Genomic DNA, 20,195 nt, shown 5'->3' on the forward strand with positions numbered 1-20,195 from the left:
TATCCATAATAATCATATTAAATATCATATATAGTTTGTTTATTTTGATCGATTGGTTATTATAGTGTTATTATAGGTTATTATATTATTGTTAATTATTCCATTTAGTTTATTTCTCTCCGGTCATTATGTGATCAATCGAGTCCGAGCGCGGCCGCGGGTAATAATATTATTCTTCATTCATGTATCAGTCTATCCCTTGCGCATTTATTTATATATATATATATTAATATTATTCTTCATACATATATCAGTCATATCCCTTGCGCATTTATTTATATATATAATAACATATTCCCAGCAGCAATAATAATTATAAAGCAATAAATATGCCTTCGTGCGAGCTTGTACCTCGAAGGTAGCAAATAAAGGAAAAGGAGCGGAAAAGGGGTAAGGTACGCGTCGGCCGAACCAGACGCCACTGCGCGCCCTTCCGATAAACTGGCGCAATCGGCGTGCAATCGTCATTATTCAAAATGATCGTCGCTCAAATATCTGATATTCGGCCCAAGCACGCCGGGGCAAAGTTCGGGCAAGCACCTGTCAAGAGGTTCCGAACACCCCTCCGGATAGTCAACGCTGCTGACAAGCCAGCTAGACCATCGTTGATCAACCCACCACATCGGAGTAAATGTCGCCTGAGGACACGATTGCGTGCTTCTTGTCCTCGTGCTATTGTTTCAATGCAGCGTCGTCAAGTTTTGGCCAACGCGGCCTCTCTACCCCTGCAGACTTTTGAGACAAAATCGGGGGGTTACACGAAAAGTTTCCTCCTCGTCAGAATGACTGTGTTTTTAAGGTAAAATCCTTAATATTTTCAAGTTTCGGCACTGAGCACTGGACTGCATCGCAGCATTCTGTTAGGCTACGCGTGTTACTATCTGACCCGCAACAGTTTGACATTCACGGCACCTGCCATGGTGGCCTCACCCGCACTCGGTCTTGACATCACTTCGATTGGCGTAATCACTTCAATTTTTCCGCTGTGCTATGGTTGCAGCAAATTCGTCAGTGGTGTTGTCGGTGATGTACTGTCGCCGAGCATCATGCTTGGAGGTGGGCTAATGGCAACGGGTCTGGTACGGTGAAGCGTTCTTTTATAGCGCCATTTTGACTTTGGAACTCTATTCTGATCATTGTTTTGGAAGGTCAACGTTGCCTTCGGGGCAAGCTCTACGCTGCCCGTGTTCTGTTTCCTCTGGGCTGGCAATGGTATAACTTGCTTCGACTTCTTGCCACTTGCGATAATCACCGAAACTTTTGGAGATTCTTACATTGTCTGCGTTCCCGGTCTTATTAGGTATTCTTCAAGGGTTTGGCGCTCCAAGCTGTGCCAAGATTTTAACCTCTTGGTTTGCTGCAAAAGAACGAGGAACATATTGGGTGGGTACTTGAGCATGTTAACTATTTGAAGCTCATGAGCATTGCTTATCTGATGGGCATGGCGAACATCAGGGCATGTGGAACATTGCCCATAATTTGGGAGGATTTGCTGCCCCGATACTTGCCGGCACGGCTGCAAGAACACTTGGATGGAACGTAGGTTTGCTCTCCGACTGCCGCTTGTATTTTTCTTCCTGACTTCGTTTTCATGCTGAGAAAGTGGGGGCTGTGGGCCCCGGGAATAATCGCACTGTCTGTCGGGTTACTCATCATATTAACATTAAAAGACTCGCCTGAGGCACGAGGCTTTTCTCCTGTGGAGCATCTCGAGGGTATTGCAAGTTTGTTTTCATGACCTTTCTGCCTCACACTCACTGGCTGAATCAGCTCCTGAAACTGATCTGCAAAAGACTATTGAAGGTGCTGCGCCTGAAGCTCCTCCGGTGCGTCATTATTGCATCATCGACCGTTCTATGATCAACGATAGTTTGGTATGCAGGAGAGAAACATAAGTTTACTCGACAATTTGTTTTTAAATGTGCTGTCAAATCCGTTCATATGGTGATTTCAGCTCCGAGTCTGTTTGTGCGTTGCCACATATTAATGAGTAATCCTGCAATTTACAAGGGGACTTGCGTTCACGTATTTCTGCGTCTATGTTGTTAGACAGGTAAACTCGGAATGATATCATCTCCACAAATTGTGATATGCTAAAATCTTGGAATCATGTAACCTTAGGGCATCACGTCTTGGTCTGTATTTTATCTTATAAAAGAGAAAGGTGTATTGGATGCAGGTGCCGCAGCGGTGCGATTCCACACAAATTTAGATGCTTGAACTTTCTTAGATCTAAGCTTATCACAGGTACGGGTTTCTGGTATGGAGCTTGGTGGGTTGTTTGGCAGCCTCATTGCTGGACGCATCAGTGACTGGTATATAGCCACCTCACCTGGAGGCGCCGTGGGAAAGCGGATCCAAGTAGTGATGGCTTACTTGATCGGTGTAGCTGCGATGCTGGCGGCTTTCAAAGCCGTCCCAAGTGGTGAGTTTATCAGACTAAATGCGAAGCTGAGCTTATTTCTTACCACCTCCTCAGGACTTCCAATTCTACAAGCAATAATAGTATTTATGATCGGATTCTTCTTATATGGACCGCAAATGCTTATCGGTACGGCCGATGTTTGGTCCGAGAACCACTCTAGTCCGTTTGATCTAACGTTGCGCCTCTCTGCACAGGATTGTGCGGGGCAGAAATCGTTGGCCGCCGTTCTGTGGGAGCGAGTGAAGGTTTCCTTGGTTGGATTGCATACCTTGTGAGTGATTTTTTAACTATTTGTTCACCAATGAATGATTCCTGAGTATTTCATGACACACAGGGAGCTGCTAATGCCGGCGTTCCCCTTTCCTTGCTGGTTCAGCAGTATGGATGGAATGCTTTTTTTGCCGCCTTACTTTTGGCATGTGCTGCTGCCATCGTGCTGCTCGCCCCAATCACGGGTGCACAGAGCCATGTCCAGCGAAGTATGAATCAATGAGGGGAAATTACAATCCTCGAAGAACCCAAATGTCCTTCTCGGACTAACTCGACAAAATGCAAAACTTTCATCCTCTATCTCCATAGTGTCTACTTTTTTGCATATATGGCGACCGCGTAGACATTTTTGAAGTATCAATCAATCACGCAAAATGATTTCAATAAGAAAAATTGCTTTCTAAGAGAATATTTAACTACTTTGTAGCGGCGGAACATCTCCTCTGTCCTATCACAGCTCACCCGCATACATGGGTATACCGGATGAACGCACAGCCACATCAGTTGGGTGCTCAATGACTGAGTCAATTAATCCATACTCTTTCGCCTCAAAGGCAGACATGAAGAAGTCACGGTCAGTGTCTTGCATCACCTGTAAGGTCCGGTGGGATTCGTAAAGAGAGTCACACAGTTAATGTTGTGATAGTGATAAACCTACAGTGTCCAGAGGCTTGCCAGTGAATTCCGCGAGATAGCCGTTCAGAGTTGACTTGTGGTGCTGAAAAAGTTGTTGTTGGTGTCAGCTTGTTTGAGGGAAACCTTAGCTTGGACCTCGTCCTCACCATTATCTCATTCGCCTGAATCTCTATGTCCGCAGCTTGCCCTTGGGCCCCACCCAAGGGCTGGTGAATCATGATTCGACTATTTGGAAGGCTGAACCTCTTTCCCTGTGGTTGTTAGCTGGCCGTCAGGAAAATATGTGTTCTTCCTCTCGCCGAAGTTCACACCTGTTGGCCAGAGGCAAGCAAGAATGCACCGATGTAAAGGGAACATCCATTGTAGAAATGGGTCGAAATGAGCGAAAAGAAACGCGGGCATCTGGGCTAGATGAAAAGAAATTACCCATGGAAGCAGCAAGGCCTACGCAAACTGTGGAAATGTCTGGGCGTACGTGTCGCATGGTGTCGAATACCGCCATTCCGGCTGTCACAGATCCACCGGGCGAGTTCACGTATAGGGTGATATCCTAGTACAGGCGGGATCTGTGTCAGGCAGCTATACAACTGTTAAAGGTGTTGCTGTCACCTTTTTGGGATCAGTTGCATCCAGCCAGAGGAGTTGTGCGACAATTAAGTTGCAGCTGTCGTCATCAACCGCACCACCGAGACGGATGATGCGCTGTTCACATATTTGCACGCAAGTGGGCTCAGCGACTACGGGAAGCATAGAAATATTGGTGCTCACCTGATTCATTAGTTGGCTTGCAACGCCTTGAAAGCGCTCCATTACAATAGGAGAGGGACCCTTGCTTTGCTGTGCAACAATTTGCCTGAAAATCTATCCAGTTAGCTTTTGACAGTCAAAGCTGAGAAATGTGCTGAGGTGCCATGCGTGCCACGCTTTTGGATCGTGATACCTTGAAGCACTAGTGGACTGCACACTAGTGGACTGCAGCGACTCGTCATTGAAGGCCTTGGCGCGAACTACAACCTCTGCAGGAATCGTTCTGTGAACGGGTTCAGAAAGCCTTTAGGGTTTGCAGGAAGAAAGAAGTGCAGACGATCGAAAGTGAGAGTGGCGCATGCGTCCGAAGTAATTATCCATGCACATTACCTGACCGCAGAACGTCTACTCTCCTGATAAAGCGACGTGTTCGCGCCGCGAAGAGAAGGGCGCAAGCGGGTGGACGGAAGCGAAAAAGACATCGGCTATTATGTATCCGTGGAGACCGATTGAAGAGCGTGAAATTGCACGGGATATCCAAGCTTTTGCCGACGTGATTGCGGCGAGTGGTGATGTTTTGCCGTTTTAGACAGATGCAGGACTTCCAGTCTCGATGTCCTTCGGAGACGGCAGAGGTTTTAGCTTGGCCCAGCCTTCTCGATTTCTACTTGTACAGCTTCGTCCATAAGAACGTGACCACCTGCCACGACTTCATTATATTATTTTGAGCGTTTGTTTATTTATTTGATCAACATATAATATCAACATATATCACATACATGCATATATCATATACATACAGTAATATATACCTACATTATTATTCTTCGTATTATTTGATATGCTTCGTATACGTATTTAATTTCGAAGGTATATAATTATACTTATTATAATCATTTTTTATATCCTTACTTGATTGCTTGATCACATTTTATTATTACATATCCATGTATGGAGATATTATCAGTCACATATATATCCATATGGAGCAATATTATAACTTATATACATACTTTCATTTCCGTTGTCATATGTGTGTGTATATATTAATAATATCCTTCGTATAGAATAATGATAATAATAAGGTGCTCCCTGCCCGAATTTCAAGCAGCAGGTGCGAACGAAACTGTAAGTTTATTTTATGTTCTGCGGACCCATAACTTATTATTACATGTTCGGAACCGATGTGGGGCTCATTTTATCTTCCACTTGATTCCCCAGTAATATTCCGCTGTCTACATTCGTGCTTGTGCATGGTTCGCGAATATCGTCACGTTGAAGCCCGTGGATGCTGCATATCTCGTAACTTCTAATGGCGGTAGGCATTTTGGAACTGTGCAGACCGCCACCACCAAAACTCACAAATGCGAGCGCTCGCAGTACTACGAACTTTATCGCAGGTCCACATTGGGCATGACGCTTACAGATGCCCTCGACGAGATGGTGACCACTGGGGAGCTGACACCAACTATAGCGATGAAAGTTCTGGCACAGTTCGACAAGGTACAAAGAGTTAGAGGACGTTTCCGAGTCACTTCAATGACTTTTATTAACACAGTTCATGAACGGGGCATTGAAAAGTTTGAAAACGAAGTTGTCCTTCAAGGTGGGCGTAGTACTCTCGACTCACTGCGAAAGAGCTGACACTTGTATTTTGGGCTCACTCTCTTGGAAACTCCATACAGGGGGACCTCGAAACATATAGGTTTTGCGATAATGTATGGACTTTCATGTTGAAGAATGTAACATTTGATGTAAGCGGGCCAGGTGGGGACAAAAGAGCAGCTTCTGTTGATCGTCTTAAAATCGTTGCATGCGATGGGAAGGCAGTTCTTGGTGTCTGATGATCAGAAAAAATTGACGACGCTTGAGGACCTCAAGAGAGCTTGGCCGAGAACATCGAGGTCGCCTGCCATATGTGAAACTAACTTTTTTCCGGGCCATTTAGTTGAATTGTCATACTAAGCCACGCTCTCGCACAAGGTGATTTAGGAAACTAGAGATCATCATATCTTTCGGCTGCAAGCCCAAAAATGTCGAATGTTGACACACATCGATGATATTATGAGGATCGACTACCATGCCAAGGGCTGCCAAGACACGTACTGAGTTTGCAACACGACAAATTAGCTCTCTAACGGCGCGCTGAACATATGAAAATCGATCGTGTGCTTCGTCTACGCGAGCAGTATCGGCATCAAAAGAAGAACGTCCAGGAGCTTCCTTTGATGATTGCCCAACCCAAATTAGGCCGTTGCAACCATAAATAACTTCGATATCTGTGCACCCATAGTTTTCCTTTGAGAATGGAGCCAGTAAATCGTAGTTGGTCAGGTTTCCTGTGTTTGTGAAACTTCAAAAATGTATTGGTGCCTCACCCCCTGAAAGTCGCAAAAATGTCGTTTGCCTCGTTTCACCAAAGTTGGCAGTACTTGAATATGCTGCCCGTTGAATTTGCGACTGTACGCAGATATTCGGGTGTGTAGAGCTACGGACCCATCGGAGAAACAGCCTTGTACTTCCGCGCTTATGAGATCGCGATCGCCTGCATGGCATCAGTTCTTTTAAGACGACAAAGAACGCATGTTGCGAATCAGGCAGAGAAAGAGCAGGAGCAGTGAAGAACGGTTTGAAAACAATGCCCACCATAGCGAGCCCTCATATCAAGCTCATCATCATAGTTACGACGCCTCTGAATGCCATCGGGGAGATGCACGGCACTTAGATGTAATACCGCGTCATGGGGGATGTTAATATCGACTTTCCAACGTTTTGCTAAAACTTCAGACACGCGACCCAAGACAACGTCACCGATCTCCGGCAAATACTGTGAACGAAGTGGTCTCGCAGAGATAAGCTTATTTACCAGCGCAAGTGGTCCACAGACATTGGAGGTTACATCGTCGCTCAATGACACTTGGAAGCCATGTCCAAAGAGAGATCCTTTCCCGAGGTGTGCTGCGAGGTTGCTTTCTCCAGGAGACACAAAACTTGCGCCTGGAGAGGGCATCAAAACTGAGAAAAAAGCGGCGGGGAAAAATCGCGTTTTGTCGGTTGGAAGTCCTCATGAATTTGTGCGAAGGCGTACCGAAGTCAGCCAGGGACTCGTTACGAGCGCGAAAAAGATGAGGCGAGCCTGCCTCCTTCAACTTACGGTGACGAATATTCAGTTTTGCAATCGGAACTCGATATGCTGTCGCGAAACTAGAAACGTTCGTTTGTTCCTGGTCACCGTCTCCACTGACAATTACCCGGATCATTTCGTACTTTTCGACCTCCTCAATGGTGCGCTGGATAAGTTTAGTTCTTGACGGCTTGGCTTGTCAACAAATTGTCTCTCTGAGATAAGCGTGTTGTTGTGATCGAGTGAGGGCAGCGCACAATTTTCATCGGACACTGTATCCATATTTTATTTTGTACGAAGGTAGTACTATCATATTAGACACCTCATCATATGTTCATTCGTAAAAGTTGCGAAATAAACGTAAATAAACATATATATATATCGTAAGGTTTCGAACAAATAAATAAAGCTTGAGTTTCGTACGAAACGTATGGATTGTCTATATATTATTGTATATTAAAGTTCATTCGTACCTTGGTACATATATATATATGACTTATATATGGATACAGTGCGTGTATGTGTAGTATTATTATCGTTCATGCAGTATTATTTTATCTTCGGTATACATATTATTTTTAAACCTGTACGAATGAAGGTAAGAGTTAGAATCAGTATTTATCTTACGTATTTATCTTCATTCGTACACATATTTTACTCACATCATCATGTATGTATGCATGCGATGGATGACTGATGGATGCGGGTTTGGTAATGTTAGTGTAATAATAATAATAATTCTCCAAAGGCCGAACCGTTCGTGAGTGCGAGTGACGGTGAGGTGAGAATCGTTCGTCCTGTGGGTGGTCGGCTAGCCGATGAGGCATGCGCGTATACGAGTCGTATACGTATATTATATACACACATGATATTACTGTCGTATACGTAGATAGTTTAACATCGTTCGTATTAATAATAACACTTAAGTATTAAATATGTTTAAAATCGTTTAAATATGTAAATGTAAATATCAAACCCTATTTAAATACCCGTTTATATGAGTAAACATCGTGTGACAACTATATGGGCCACTGACTCAAGATTCTCGAGCTAAAAATCCAAAAATGTCAACAATGTAAAAGGAACGGATAGACCGTCGTTCATTTAACGATGTAAAAAATGTCGTCAACTATATGTAGCGCTAGACCATCGTTCTTGATTTAATGGTGTCAAAAATGTTGACAATGTATGGAACGGATAGACCATCGACCTTGATAAACGATACCAGGTGATTGTTACATTTTGGAAGTTGGGGTCGTGTAAGATCGGCTATGCCGAATATGTCGTTTTTATATTTATTTAATGCTCTTTTTACTTCGTATATATGTATAGATACGTGATGATGTATGAATATGGTACGAAAGCTTATTACGAAGGTACGAAGGTATTTATTTTATGCTTGGGGCATATTTTTGGCTGAGCCTCCTTCTCCATTTCCCTCACGCGCAGAAGATACCTGCAGATTTATCCCTCGCTGATACGGTCAATGACGCTCTGTTTCTCTGGCCGGGTAGTCCCCATGACTGCGGCGATTCGGTCTGCATCGTTCACCCGAGCTCGCCTATCGAGCTCGTCGGCAGCCCGAGTCTCGCAGTTGTCGAGCTGTCGCCGCCGATTAGCAGCTGTGAAATCGGCTGCGACGCAACACTGCCGTATTCGTGCAGATTTGTGGAGACCTTGTCAAACATCTGTCTCCTCTCCGTCGACGTCCGACGCCAGAGGAGTCCAGGCTCTTGCTGTCGCTGATCCAGCCAAGAGTTCCGATGGGCCTAAACGAAACAACGGATACCCGCACAAAGATATCGAAAGCAAGTGGCAAGCATATTGGTCTGAAAATCAGACGTTTCGGACGCCTGACCAAGTTGACACGAGCAAACCCAAATTTTATGCATTGGACATGTTCCCTTACCCGAGGTGCATGCCCCAGTTTTGCCGTACCCCCTGGAAGCGCCTTCGCAACAGTGCTCGCCGTAACCGAACTAGTTTACTCGTCAATGGTAATAAGAAAGCCTTTCTCACTGACCTACTCTGAACTTCCTTGCCACCTTCTCGAACAGTGGCGCAGGTCTTCATGTCGGTCATCCCGAAGGTTATACTGCGACAGATATTATAGCGCGATACAAGCGCATGACTGGACACAATGTCCTTCATCCTATGGGCTGGGACGCTTTTGGCCTACCTGCTGAGCAGTATGCGATCGAAACCGGTACCCACCCAAGACATACAACCAATACAAATGTTGGAAGGTTCAGGGAACAGCTAAAGTCTCTAGGGTTCTCGTACGATTGGGAACGCGAAGTCGCGACAAGTGACTCGAAGTACTACAAGTGGACCCAATGGATTTTCCTACAGTTGCTTGAACGAGGTCTGGCGTATCAGGCTGAGGTGCCGGTGAACTGGTGCCCTGCACTTGGCACTGTCCTTGCTAATGAAGAAGTCATCGACGGCCTTTCTGAGCGCGGAGGCCATCCAGTGGTTCGTAGGCCTATGAAACAGTGGATGTTGCGGATTACTGACTACGCTGAACGTCTTTTGGATGACCTCGATGGTTTAGACTGGCCAGAGAGTATCAAAGAGATGCAGAGAAACTGGATTGGCCGATCAGAGGGCGTTCGGTTATCATTCCGGCTTCCAGGCGCAGAAGAAAAAGTTGAAGTGTTCACAACGCGTCCAGATACGTTATTTGGCGTAACTTACCTTGTCCTGGCACCCGAACACCCACTTATACATACGTTGACTTCTAAAGAGCAGGCAGCGGCGGTGAGAGAATACGTAGAAACATCAAGCAGAAAGTCTGACCTTGAGCGTACAGACCTGGCAAAAGAGAAAACTGGGATTTTTACCGGTGCTTATGCGACGCATCCACTTACAGAAGAGGAAATCCCAATATGGGTCGCGGACTATGTACTTGGATCTTATGGGACAGGTGCTATCATGGCAGTGCCGGCGCATGATGAACGCGACAACGAATTTGCAGCTGCATTTGAATTACCAGTTATACAGGTGGTTACGCCGCCCGATGGTGACTGTACATGCTACGCTGGTGATGGCTTCATGCAAAACAGTGCGTCCGAAGCAATAGACGTAAATGGTCTGACAAATAGCGACGCAGGACAAAGGATATTGGAATGGCTTGAAGAGAACTCAGTTGGGACCAAAACAATCAATTACAAGTTACGGGATTGGCTATTCGCGCGTCAGCGCTATTGGGGAGAGCCATTTCCTGTTGTTTACGCAGATAATGACCGAGACAAACCTGTTCCTATCCCATACTCTGATCTCCCACTTACCCTTCCAGAAACGGACAACTTCAAACCGAGTGGAACAGGTGAAGGCCCGCTAGCAAACATATCTGAATGGGTGAACACAGTTGACCCAAGAGACGGGGTCAGTGCTGCGCGTCGGGACACAAACACAATGCCCCAATGGGCAGGTTCGTGTTGGTATTACTTGCGCTTCATTGATCCCATGAACGATGATGCCTTTGTGGACGGAGATCTGGAAAAATATTGGATGCCTGTCGACCTCTATGTTGGCGGTGCAGAGCACGCAGTACTTCACCTGCTTTATGCTCGATTCTGGCATAAAGTACTGTATGATATCGGTGCCGTTAGTACGAAGGAACCCTTCCAACGTCTGGTCTCTCAGGGAATGATTTTAGGAGAGGTGGAATACACAGCACACATTGATGACGCTGGGAGATTTGTGAGTGCGAATAAACAACCTAGCGGACATCGGACGATGAAACTGCATGCAGACGATGTGAAGAAGAAAGGTGACGGATTTGTGCTAGTTGAAGATGAAACCATCAAAGTAAACGCGCGCGCCCACAAGATGAGTAAGAGCCGTGGAAACGTCGTGAACCCTGATGAGATCGTCAGGGATTTTGGCGCAGATTCCTTGCGTTTATACGAAATGTTTATGGGACCTTTGCGTGAGACAAAGGTGTGGCAGACAAAAGGCGTTGAGGGATGTAGTCGCTTTCTCGCACGTGCATACCGTCTATTCGACTCGTACACGGACGAAACACCCAGTGATGATCAGCTGAGAGTTATTCACAGGTGTATTGCAAAAGTCACCGAAGAGACAGAGAACATGCGGTTCAATACAGCTATTGCTGCAATGATGGAATTCACAAATGCTGCCACAAAATGGGAGCGGCGGCCTAAAGTTATCCTAGAATCCTTCGCATTATTGCTTGGTCCGTATGCTCCTCACCTCTCTGAGGAGCTTTGGGAGCGCCTGGGCAACCAGAGCACTAATGCCTATGAGACATGGCCAGTTGCAAACACAAAGTACCTGATGGATGACAATGTGACGCTTGCAGTCCAAGTCAATGGGAAAATGCGTGGGAGGATTGAGCTCGGGATGGATTCACCCAAGGAAGACGCGCTGGCCATGGCTATGCAACAAGATAACATTTCAAGGTTTGTGCCTGACAAAACGGCCATCCAAAAAGTCGTGTATGTCCCAGGAAAAGTTCTAAACATCGTCGCGCAGCCTCTATAATTACTCTTGGCACATGTCTGCACCTTTGTAATATCTTACAGAATCAAGCAGACATCCGATCCCAAGTTCTATTTAACTTTTTGTGATGCTTTTACGGATGATCTTCTGCATCGAAAGGCGACTTTTTCCAGGTGTACTTCACATTCATGGCAAATAAATCTTGCATATAACTGCGTTCGCAATTTACATTATGACATTGACAGGGTCATCTCTCTATCAAACATTGCCATCTGCTCCAATATCGCTGCTCGTTTTCCATACTCGTAGGGTTCCCGAGGAAGATATTGCCGCTAGGACATTTGAGAACGAATGGTGGCAAAAGTCATTCACTTCGACATCTTGAGTTCGCAGCACATTCACTAGTTTTCCTGAGCTTGCGTTGAATGAACATATATTTCCTTCTTCAGTGAGTGCATGAACATGTCTTGCCCGAGGTGAAGGCGCAAAAGCGATAAAATTCTTCCCTTGAGATTCAGGACAGTATGATCTGATCAATATTCCCGTGAGAGTCATTAGATCCACGTTTCCAGAGCCGGTGCAAACCAAGCAGTGCTGAGAATCTCTTAGAGGCAGAGCACTGATGACAGTTGTCCTCAACCGTGATGATGACCCACTGTTCACGGGTTTAAATGTTGCTATTGTATCCGAGCTCTTGGCGTTCCAAAGTCGCACAGTACCATCTGATGACGCTGATAAAACTCTTGCCCCATCAGCCAAGAAACATGCCGTATTGACACAGCCAGCGTGTCCACGCAGATCCCTAATGATTCTTCCCGATTTAAGACCATGAATTCGCAATGTCGCATCTGTCGATGCGCTAAGGATATGGTTGCCGTCTGGGCTGAACGCAACAGATGTTATTCCTCGAGAATGCGCACGGTCAAAGTTGCGAAGAATTTGTCCACTGTCAACCTTCCAAACCTTGATTTTCCCACGTTGGCACGCCGAAGCCAGCATGTCACCATTCAGTGAGAATTCAAGAGCAAGCACTCTAGCATCGTGGAACATTAAACCTTTACTGGTGTGAATTATTCCGCCATCCCAATCCCACAACTCCACAAAGCCATCGGCGAAGCCAACCGCAATAAGGAAACCATCAGGAGAGAAACACATGCACAACGGAGAGGACTTCTTTCCCAAACTGATGACGCGGTGTTCGACGAAAGGAAAAAAATCTTCAGCACTTCGCGTCTCTAATATACCCGGTAATGACTTCAGTGATGATGTTGTGGTTGGAAATCCAACTTGATGTGACAACGTGAAGGACCGCCCAAGCATAACAAGCATTCGAGATGGTGAAGAGCAGTCGATTTCAGAAGACAGATCTTGTGCAACTTTTAAACGGCGTTGTCCTCTGCTACCTCCTGGAATTTTCAGTGCCTCTGTACTCGTGCTAGAAAGACCACAGATGAATCTTTCTAGGCGAGAAACGCGCTTGGGATTTTCTAAACGTAACCTTGACATCGTATCCGACCTGTACATTAAGGTCCTCGCGGCATCGAGCTCACAAAGCTCTACCAAGTCCATAATCACATCGACATATAGATCTTGCAGTTTGTCTTTGGGCATCTTGAGACCTGTGACTTCGGGTAGGACCACGTCCCAGCGGCCGCTCATCAGGTAGTTTGCTAGTAGATCGCTCGAGTTCTCTAGTGAGTTTAGGGAGGCCTGACAGATGTGGACAAAGTCAAAAACCAGAGCACTTGTTGCGTGTACTGAAGAGGACTCGCGCTGCAGCACGCGTCACGAAAAAATGACGAATGTCGGGTACATGCCTGACTTTCACCCTCAAGCGCTGCATAGGAACGTGGCAAATTATTTTCCTTGAAGAATTGAAGCATCCATCTTGTGACGTCCCCAGCGTCCAATGACACGGTGTTTCCCGTGTCGTCGCCAGTCGAGTGCCGCAAGGAACCCATAATTTCTGAGTCAAGGTGCAAGGAATAAAATTTCCCAGTTTTCTCTCCTTTCGAGCGCACTGGATTGCATATCACGACACAAGCCCTTGAAAGAAAGGCGAGGTAAGACCACGCAACCGTTTGGCACAATAAATACGAAGGTAGCACTAGTCTATCTTCGTACCTTCGCATATATATGTATCGCTTAGGGTTAACGATAGGATGATAAGTCTGAGTTTACGTTGGAACGAATTTGATGACTATATGTTACGAAGGTACCATATACGACGATTAAATCAATGGTACCTTTAGCTCCAAATAAAGTTACAGGTGATATCATATGATATCTATCTTATATCATTTCATAAAATAAAGTTATCTTCATTCGTTAGGGAATGTTCAACCTGCTGGTTGAAATCCAGAATACCGTATTACCTTCGTTCGTACTTATTATTCGAGTCTTATTCGGCATATCCCGTAGCCGATTCACTGGAATGAGATCATAAAAATGTCCCACAGACCTGGTATATATCGTCAACCAGGAGTCACGGGCTATTCGTTCCATACATTGTGAACATCTTTCATTTTTACCTTCGTAATTCGTCAACGTTGATTTAAGGATGGTTAATAAATTTGTACAGTCTTGTCAAAAGTATTCTCGAGTCCGAGAGTCTGTTCGAGGCGTTCGCTCCACACATGCTTGCGCGCGATAGTTGCGTCTTCTTGCCAGGTCTTCACAGAAAACATGACAGTGAAGAACGAGCCCTCGTCGTCGTAGGCTATGCCGATCCACCTGGGGTCGAACCCCAAAATCAGTGTTTGAAAACCCCGACCACCACAACACTCCCCCCCTGGAGAATTTTTATCATTCTATCAGTTCATTATCTTATTATTAATTGAATTAAGTTATAGGAAAAGTACCTCACCCTCATGAAATTCAGAATACTATCATATACGCTCGTAGTCATATTATTTACGAAGGTAAAAGTTATTTGTTTACAAGTAATACACGAACGAACGAACGAACGAACGAATGAAGGTTATTTATTACCTTCGAAGGTACCTTCGTACGAAGGAAGGTAAAAGTTACACATATATCCACATACAGCTAGAACAGCTTCGTACGTACATATGAAACGTACGAAATTTTAATTATCATATTATACTTATTCGGCATAGCCGATCTTACACGACCCCAACTTCCAAAATGTATCAATCACCTGGTATCGTTTATCAAGGTCGATGGTCTATCCGTTCCATACATTGTCAACATTTTTGACATCATTAAATCAAGAATGATGGTCCATCGTTCTATGCATTGTTGACATTTTTGACATCATTAAATCAAAAACGATGGTCTAGCGCTACGTATAGTTGTCGACATTTTTGAATTTTTAGCTCGAGAATTTTGAGTCAGTGTCCCATATAGTTGTCACACTATGTTTACTCATATAAACGCGTATTTAAATAGGGTTGGATATTTACATTTACATATTTTAAACGTATTTTTGTTACGGTAAGTACGAACGTGGGGACGAACGATGGTACGAATGAATGAATGAAGGTACGAACGAAGACATGTATTTGTGTCGTAGTTTACATTATTAGACCAGCTCGTGTAGGGATGATATGCGTTTGCTCATGTGTCGGTTATTGTGAACGGTCTTGTCATATTTTCTTGTTTGCTCGTCGCCTTCTTCATCTCTGCTTCCGCCGGATCCCTGGCCGGCGACGAACGCCGCTCCTGCCACTTGCACTGAGTTTCGCAACGACCTAAAAATAAAGATGTAATTCAAGCCTTACTTATTATTAGTACGAACGATGTTAAACTATCTACGTATGTATGACAGTATCGTGTATATGTACGGTCACTAATTTCTAACTCAGGGGTTAGTGGTCGGGATTCGTGGTAAATACCTAGCTTCTCAATAAAATAAAGATAAAATCGTGTATATGTACGTACGTATACACGCATGCCTCCTCGGCTAAAGCCGACCACCTTTGGAGAATTATTATTATCTTACATATATTACCTTCGAAGGTAATATTATTATTATCTTATTACATATTATTACGAAGGTATCATTTAATATGGGATAAGAGTATAGTCTACTCTTATGTATTCTGAAAATTTCAACCAGGTCAGTGGCCGCACCGCACCACTTTGCGAAATGCGTTCCCGCATCGCCTCGGTCGGAGACTATCTTCTCATCACTACCTTAGAAAGTAGGTATCGAACACAGACAACGTCGATCAACGGCACAAGGGAAACTGATTCCCATCAGAAAGCCGCATGAGTTCGCCTACCGACCAGCGTTCGGCGGTACATTATGTCACTGGAATGAGTGAGGCTGTTTACTACTAGATCGATCTTCTTCGCTATGATTGCTTAACTTTTTCCTTCCTTCATCAGAGTTCAGCTCACGCGAAGGACAAAAGTTGTGCGTTGCACGTGTTGCGCCGTCACTACCAAATCTCCGCGAGAGCATTGCCAGCTTTACCGCGTTACCTTCGGCTTTTGGGGTGAGTGTAATTTTACAGTTTTCGATTGAACTGTTTGACCTGTTTTATAAAAAATCACAGTCATTCCCCTCGGGCAAACTGAAAAGGGTCTTGCACAAGCTGTCGCGCCAGACAGATTGCTTTTTAGTTCCCGGTTGGTCATGTGACCCAATGTACCTGCAAATGATGCATTGTGCACGAAATCCACACATTCAATGCGTAGGCCGCTACAACGTTGACATGGGAACACGTCAATCAGTGCATAAAGTTGCGCGGCAGAAAGGAGTCTCGTCTGGAAGAACATACACTTCAAAATATCGAGGAGTACACCAAACATTTCCTACTCGCCGATGGGAAGCGCAGTTTAGGAGAAACGGTAAACCGACATCGTTGGGCTGCTTTGACTATGAGGACGAGGCGGCACGCGCGTACGATCGCATGATGGTCTGGTGTGAGCTTCACGGGCAAGACAGCAGAGGTGGGAAAGTTGGCGCACACAGGTCCCATATTGCCCAGCTATCCCTGAATTTTGACTATAACGACTATGAAGGAGACCTCATCGCTCTGAGGCACGTGTCACAGGACGATTTAGTCCAAAGTCTCAGACGTCAAGGACGAATGCAAGCTTCGAATAACACTGGTGGCAGCTTTTCAGGCGCTTCCACTCATAAAAAGTTGCCCTAGCCAGAGCTTCAGCGTACCAGGGCAAATAGACGTTAAGCTGAGAAGCGAATTTCGCTTTCACGTTTCCAAATACAGGTATATGCATGGTAGCTCTCCAGATCAGTTCTTATTTCATTTCGGTTCACCACTCTCTGGTATTCTTGCCCGCCCGCATGAGAACACGTCCCATGTTGCGCTTCGGCCATTCGAGGATCGAACGATACCGAATGCGGCCGTCGGTGATGATCCCGTCCCTGTGTGGTTGCGTGCGCGTCGTCCACGCGCGGTCTCGCCTTCCCGACACCACCCATGCACTGGGTTTTTGAACCAGAAAAAGTGAACCACGCATGCATTATTTACACAGCTGGCTCTGTTCTCATTACAAAAACTAATTTTAATTACGAAAGTAACAGAAGAATCCTTTTCCGCGAGGAACGAGTCATTCAGCGTGTTAGCTAAATAACTTCGCTTGATCATGCGGAATGAAACTGCTCGGTCACTGGGCCCAAGAAACATAGAAATATGTCCCCGGTTCTCCAAGTTCATCGTTGAAAACCATTCCTAGAAACCGCAGAGAGATGATAAAGTTGCAAGCTGCTGCAAGTTCTACCTGGAGAGCCTCCGCATCCTCTGGTTGATTCGTGAAATCAATCACAGTATAGGCGATGTCGCCGCGAGATGTATTTATTTGCTGGGAAATGTTCAGACCCTTGGAGCCCAAAAATGTGGTTATCTCACCAAGGGCTCCAGGCTCATTCCGATTTACGATGCATAGTCGGGCTCCAGATGAGTTCTTCTGTGGAGCGAGGATGGTCGTTGGAAAGTTGACCGAGTTTCTGATGGTGCCCGTCTCGAGGAAGTCCATCATAGTCGCTGCCGCCATCGCAGCTGAGTTCTCCTCTGCCTCTTCTGTTGAAGCTCCAAGATGGGGCAGCACAATATGTTGAGGATGCCCCATAAGATCCGGATCCGAGAAATCGGAGATGTACTTGCCAGTCAGGGCCCCGTTATCATAACCAGATTTCACGGCCGCGCCATCAATTATCTCACCGCGCGCGAAGTTGAGTAAGTGGACGTTTGGCTTGCATTTTGCTAAAGCTTCAGAGTTTATCAGGTGATGGGTGACACCTTTGATGTAAGGCACGTGAACGGTAATATAATCTGCCTCCGCAAAGAGTTCATCAAGCTCAGTGACACGTTTCATGCGGTCACCGGGGAGCTGTAAAGCCGCCTCAAGTGATAGCACGGGATCATAACCGATGACCTTCATTCCGAGACCCAGTGCTGCAGACACAACCCGAGAGCCGATGGCCCCAAGACCAATCACACCTATCGTCTTTCCTTGAATTTCCTGACCACCAAACATAGCCTTATCAGTCTCGATGCGCTTAGAAATTCTGTCGTAATCTCCATTTTCTTCCTTGTTGATGACGTTGTTGACATGGAAGTTGCCTTCAACGATGCCACGTGAGGCGAGAAGAAGTCCACAGATGACGAGCTCCTTGACCGCATTTGCATTTGCTCCGGGGGTGTTGAAGACAGGAATGCCCCGTTCTGTCATTTCTTTGACGGGTATGTTATTGGTCCCTGCTCCGCAGCGAACTATGGCGCGGACAGTCGGGGGGACATCGTCTAGCTGCAGTTTGTGTGATCGAAGCATCACACCCATCGGTGGATCAGGAAGAGTAGTGTCATCACCGGAAACGATGTATTTGCCACGAGGATACTTGTCCAGTCCAACAGGGGAAATTGCATTGAATGTTTTGATTGTGAATCCTTTGCCGTCATATTCTCCCGAGGTCGGAGTGGCAGGAATGGTTTCCTTTTCTTTGCGCTCTCTTGCTAGCTTTAGCATCTTCTCCAGAAGAGCGATTTCGTCTGCATCCGACGCCACTGCGGACACCTTTATGGCCGAGGCCTTCCGAATGGGCTGATTGCAGGAAAACGAAAATGATAGAGAGCGAGAGCGGAACTGCTGGGTGGGAACAGCTGCACGAGGCAACATCTGAAACTGAGCATGTGTACTCATCTTCGCTAGGGGTCGCAAAAACCTATTTTGGGGAACGTCAAAGACGGCCGTGGTTAGACATTTCCCTCGCGATATGCAAGGTGGACATGAACGAGCAGTAGAGTGGTGACGAGAGACACGATGCAGGCCAAAACCGGCGGATTCTCGGAATAACGTGAGATCCGCGCTGAGTTAGGTGGTGTCCTCCTTTACTTGAACAAGATAAACGCAGCCGCCGCCGTTCTGGATGAGGAAGGGTGCGCTAGGATGGCGAGCGTCGACGGATATGTTCATGGCAATTTCCCACCACATCTACGCAATCGATGCAAGATGAGGAATATCAAGCCATGGCGGTTGACGCTGTAAGTGCCGACCAGTTCGACCGGGTTTCCGGACCTCGCGGACTGAGAGACCGGCATTTTTGTGCGAAAACCAGGTCGGAAACACGGGCATCGGTGACAAGGATTGTGCAGCATGTGCGACGGGTTGTTAAGCGCACCTAGTCGCTGCGGTTGAGCAAGTTGCGGGCCTTGTTCGTTAAAGAAAACCTCGGGTTGCGCGACACTGCCGGTTGTCCTTCGAGAGAGATCCCGCAAAACTGATATTGACTGCAATCATGATGTAAATAAAACTTCATGTAAAATAAAGTTAATTACATAACCACATGGTAGAGAATTTGTACGGATGCTCCATCGGAACTAAAAGCCCATACAAGCTCAACATGCATGCATGCATGATCGGATCGTGCATACATGCGTAAGAGGTATCGTTTCAGTACTTTTACCAAACGGATCATGTAATTTTACCACGCACATCATCTCTATCTGGGTAAGTGTTACATGACGTAAAAAATTACATCTGTGAATTTTTTTTTGGGCGTGGCACGCACGCTTCAGGATGTGCATAGGGAGTGGCCGACGAGCAGCTTCGCGGCTGTTTGAACTCTAAACCCTGAAAACCCAGCCCCAACCCCCTAAAGGCACGGCGCAAACCCTAAAGATACAGCGTGCCGCTTGTCACTCGCGCGTCAGCGGCTACAGAGCGCGCATTTTGCTCAGGTGAAAAACCGCTCCCGTCAGCGCGTGGCACGCTTCAGGATTCACAAGGGGAAATTAACTCAAGGATGACCATTCCCGCCCCGGGGCAAAAACATTTCTTAACAGTGATTATTATATTCTGGATTTCAATCAAGCAAGCAAGTAAATAAGTGTGAACCATCAATCAAGTTAATTAATAAGGTCATAGTTAAGCGACTGTTAAGCGGAGATAGGTAATAATTCGCATTTGTATATTTATCCATACGATTTTTATTCATGCGTACGATATAGTCATGTACCGTACGATGGCTGATTTGCTTAACTCGTATGACATAACCACATGGTAGAGAATTTGTACTAATCACCATGCAGGTCG

General features: G+C 45.8%; 7 protein-coding genes across 7 annotated transcripts; 4 read left to right on the plus strand and 3 right to left on the minus strand.

Moving 5' to 3' along the window:
- Window positions 1–476: 476 nt before the first annotated feature.
- On the plus strand, window positions 477–2,918 carry UHPC (major facilitator superfamily; the record flags this gene model as incomplete). The annotated part of the gene is made up of 14 exons (XM_002507161.1): window positions 477–799; window positions 854–1,079; window positions 1,149–1,212; window positions 1,301–1,383; window positions 1,456–1,539; window positions 1,604–1,715; window positions 1,771–1,826; window positions 1,871–1,944; window positions 2,011–2,053; window positions 2,122–2,190; window positions 2,248–2,425; window positions 2,480–2,551; window positions 2,620–2,696; window positions 2,760–2,918. The coding sequence occupies 14 exons, from the start codon at window positions 477–479 to the stop codon at window positions 2,916–2,918; spliced, it is 1,620 nt and encodes a 539-aa protein (XP_002507207.1).
- Window positions 2,919–3,146: 228 nt separating this feature from the next.
- On the minus strand, window positions 3,147–4,560 carry CLPP1 (predicted protein; the record flags this gene model as incomplete). Its single annotated transcript, XM_002507557.1, has 9 exons — window positions 3,147–3,287; window positions 3,354–3,413; window positions 3,478–3,582; window positions 3,643–3,671; window positions 3,758–3,881; window positions 3,941–4,033; window positions 4,100–4,184; window positions 4,272–4,361; window positions 4,469–4,560. 9 exons carry the CDS (start codon window positions 4,558–4,560, stop codon window positions 3,147–3,149), a joined length of 819 nt encoding a protein of 272 aa, XP_002507603.1.
- A 788-nt stretch (window positions 4,561–5,348) lies between these two features.
- Window positions 5,349–6,143, plus strand: MICPUN_55217 (predicted protein). Its single transcript, XM_002507162.1, has 4 exons — window positions 5,349–5,396; window positions 5,459–5,581; window positions 5,637–5,684; window positions 5,764–6,143. The coding sequence occupies exons 1-4, from the start codon at window positions 5,391–5,393 to the stop codon at window positions 5,920–5,922; spliced, it is 336 nt and encodes a 111-aa protein (XP_002507208.1). The 5' UTR covers window positions 5,349–5,390; the 3' UTR covers window positions 5,923–6,143.
- On the minus strand, window positions 5,950–7,088 carry MICPUN_112705 (hypothetical protein; the record flags this gene model as incomplete). Its single annotated transcript, XM_002507558.1, has 3 exons — window positions 5,950–6,376; window positions 6,457–6,623; window positions 6,725–7,088. The coding sequence occupies 3 exons, from the start codon at window positions 7,086–7,088 to the stop codon at window positions 6,035–6,037; spliced, it is 873 nt and encodes a 290-aa protein (XP_002507604.1). The 3' UTR covers window positions 5,950–6,034.
- A 1,900-nt stretch (window positions 7,089–8,988) lies between these two features.
- MICPUN_89596 (predicted protein) lies at window positions 8,989–12,116 on the plus strand. Its single transcript, XM_002507163.1, has 3 exons — window positions 8,989–9,116; window positions 9,260–10,868; window positions 11,037–12,116. Exons 1-3 carry the CDS (start codon window positions 9,100–9,102, stop codon window positions 11,709–11,711), a joined length of 2,301 nt encoding a protein of 766 aa, XP_002507209.1. The 5' UTR covers window positions 8,989–9,099; the 3' UTR covers window positions 11,712–12,116.
- A 3,645-nt stretch (window positions 12,117–15,761) lies between these two features.
- On the plus strand, window positions 15,762–17,033 carry MICPUN_55221 (predicted protein). The gene is made up of 2 exons (XM_002507164.1): window positions 15,762–15,954; window positions 16,023–17,033. The coding sequence occupies exons 1-2, from the start codon at window positions 15,903–15,905 to the stop codon at window positions 16,793–16,795; spliced, it is 825 nt and encodes a 274-aa protein (XP_002507210.1). The 5' UTR covers window positions 15,762–15,902; the 3' UTR covers window positions 16,796–17,033.
- Window positions 17,034–17,102: 69 nt separating this feature from the next.
- MICPUN_55222 (predicted protein) lies at window positions 17,103–19,475 on the minus strand (the record flags this gene model as incomplete). The annotated part of the gene is made up of 5 exons (XM_002507559.1): window positions 17,103–18,058; window positions 18,104–18,410; window positions 18,480–18,763; window positions 19,282–19,358; window positions 19,444–19,475. 5 exons carry the CDS (start codon window positions 19,473–19,475, stop codon window positions 17,271–17,273), a joined length of 1,488 nt encoding a protein of 495 aa, XP_002507605.1. The 3' UTR covers window positions 17,103–17,270.
- Between the last annotated feature and the right edge of the window lie 720 nt (window positions 19,476–20,195).

This window comes from Micromonas commoda, chromosome 1 (assembly GCF_000090985.2).
Source record: "Micromonas commoda chromosome 1, complete sequence".
Taxonomy (NCBI): domain Eukaryota; kingdom Viridiplantae; phylum Chlorophyta; class Mamiellophyceae; order Mamiellales; family Mamiellaceae; genus Micromonas; species Micromonas commoda.

Bases quoted from the DNA above. Each gene is read 5' to 3' on its own strand.
- MICPUN_55217 (XM_002507162.1), top strand. The intron at 5,582-5,636 runs GTACAAAGAGTT...TTATTAACACAG, and splicing joins TTCTGGCACAGTTCGACAAG to TTCATGAACGGGGCATTGAA. The intron at 5,685-5,763 runs GTGGGCGTAGTA...AACTCCATACAG, and splicing joins AAACGAAGTTGTCCTTCAAG to GGGGACCTCGAAACATATAG.
- MICPUN_89596 (XM_002507163.1), top strand. The intron at 10,869-11,036 runs GTGGAATACACA...CGCGCCCACAAG, and splicing joins AGGGAATGATTTTAGGAGAG to ATGAGTAAGAGCCGTGGAAA.
- MICPUN_55221 (XM_002507164.1), top strand. From the start codon at position 15,903: ATGAGTTCGCCTACCGACCAGCGTTCGGCGGTACATTATGTCACTGGA. The intron at 15,955-16,022 runs GTGAGGCTGTTT...TTCCTTCATCAG, and splicing joins ACATTATGTCACTGGAATGA to AGTTCAGCTCACGCGAAGGA.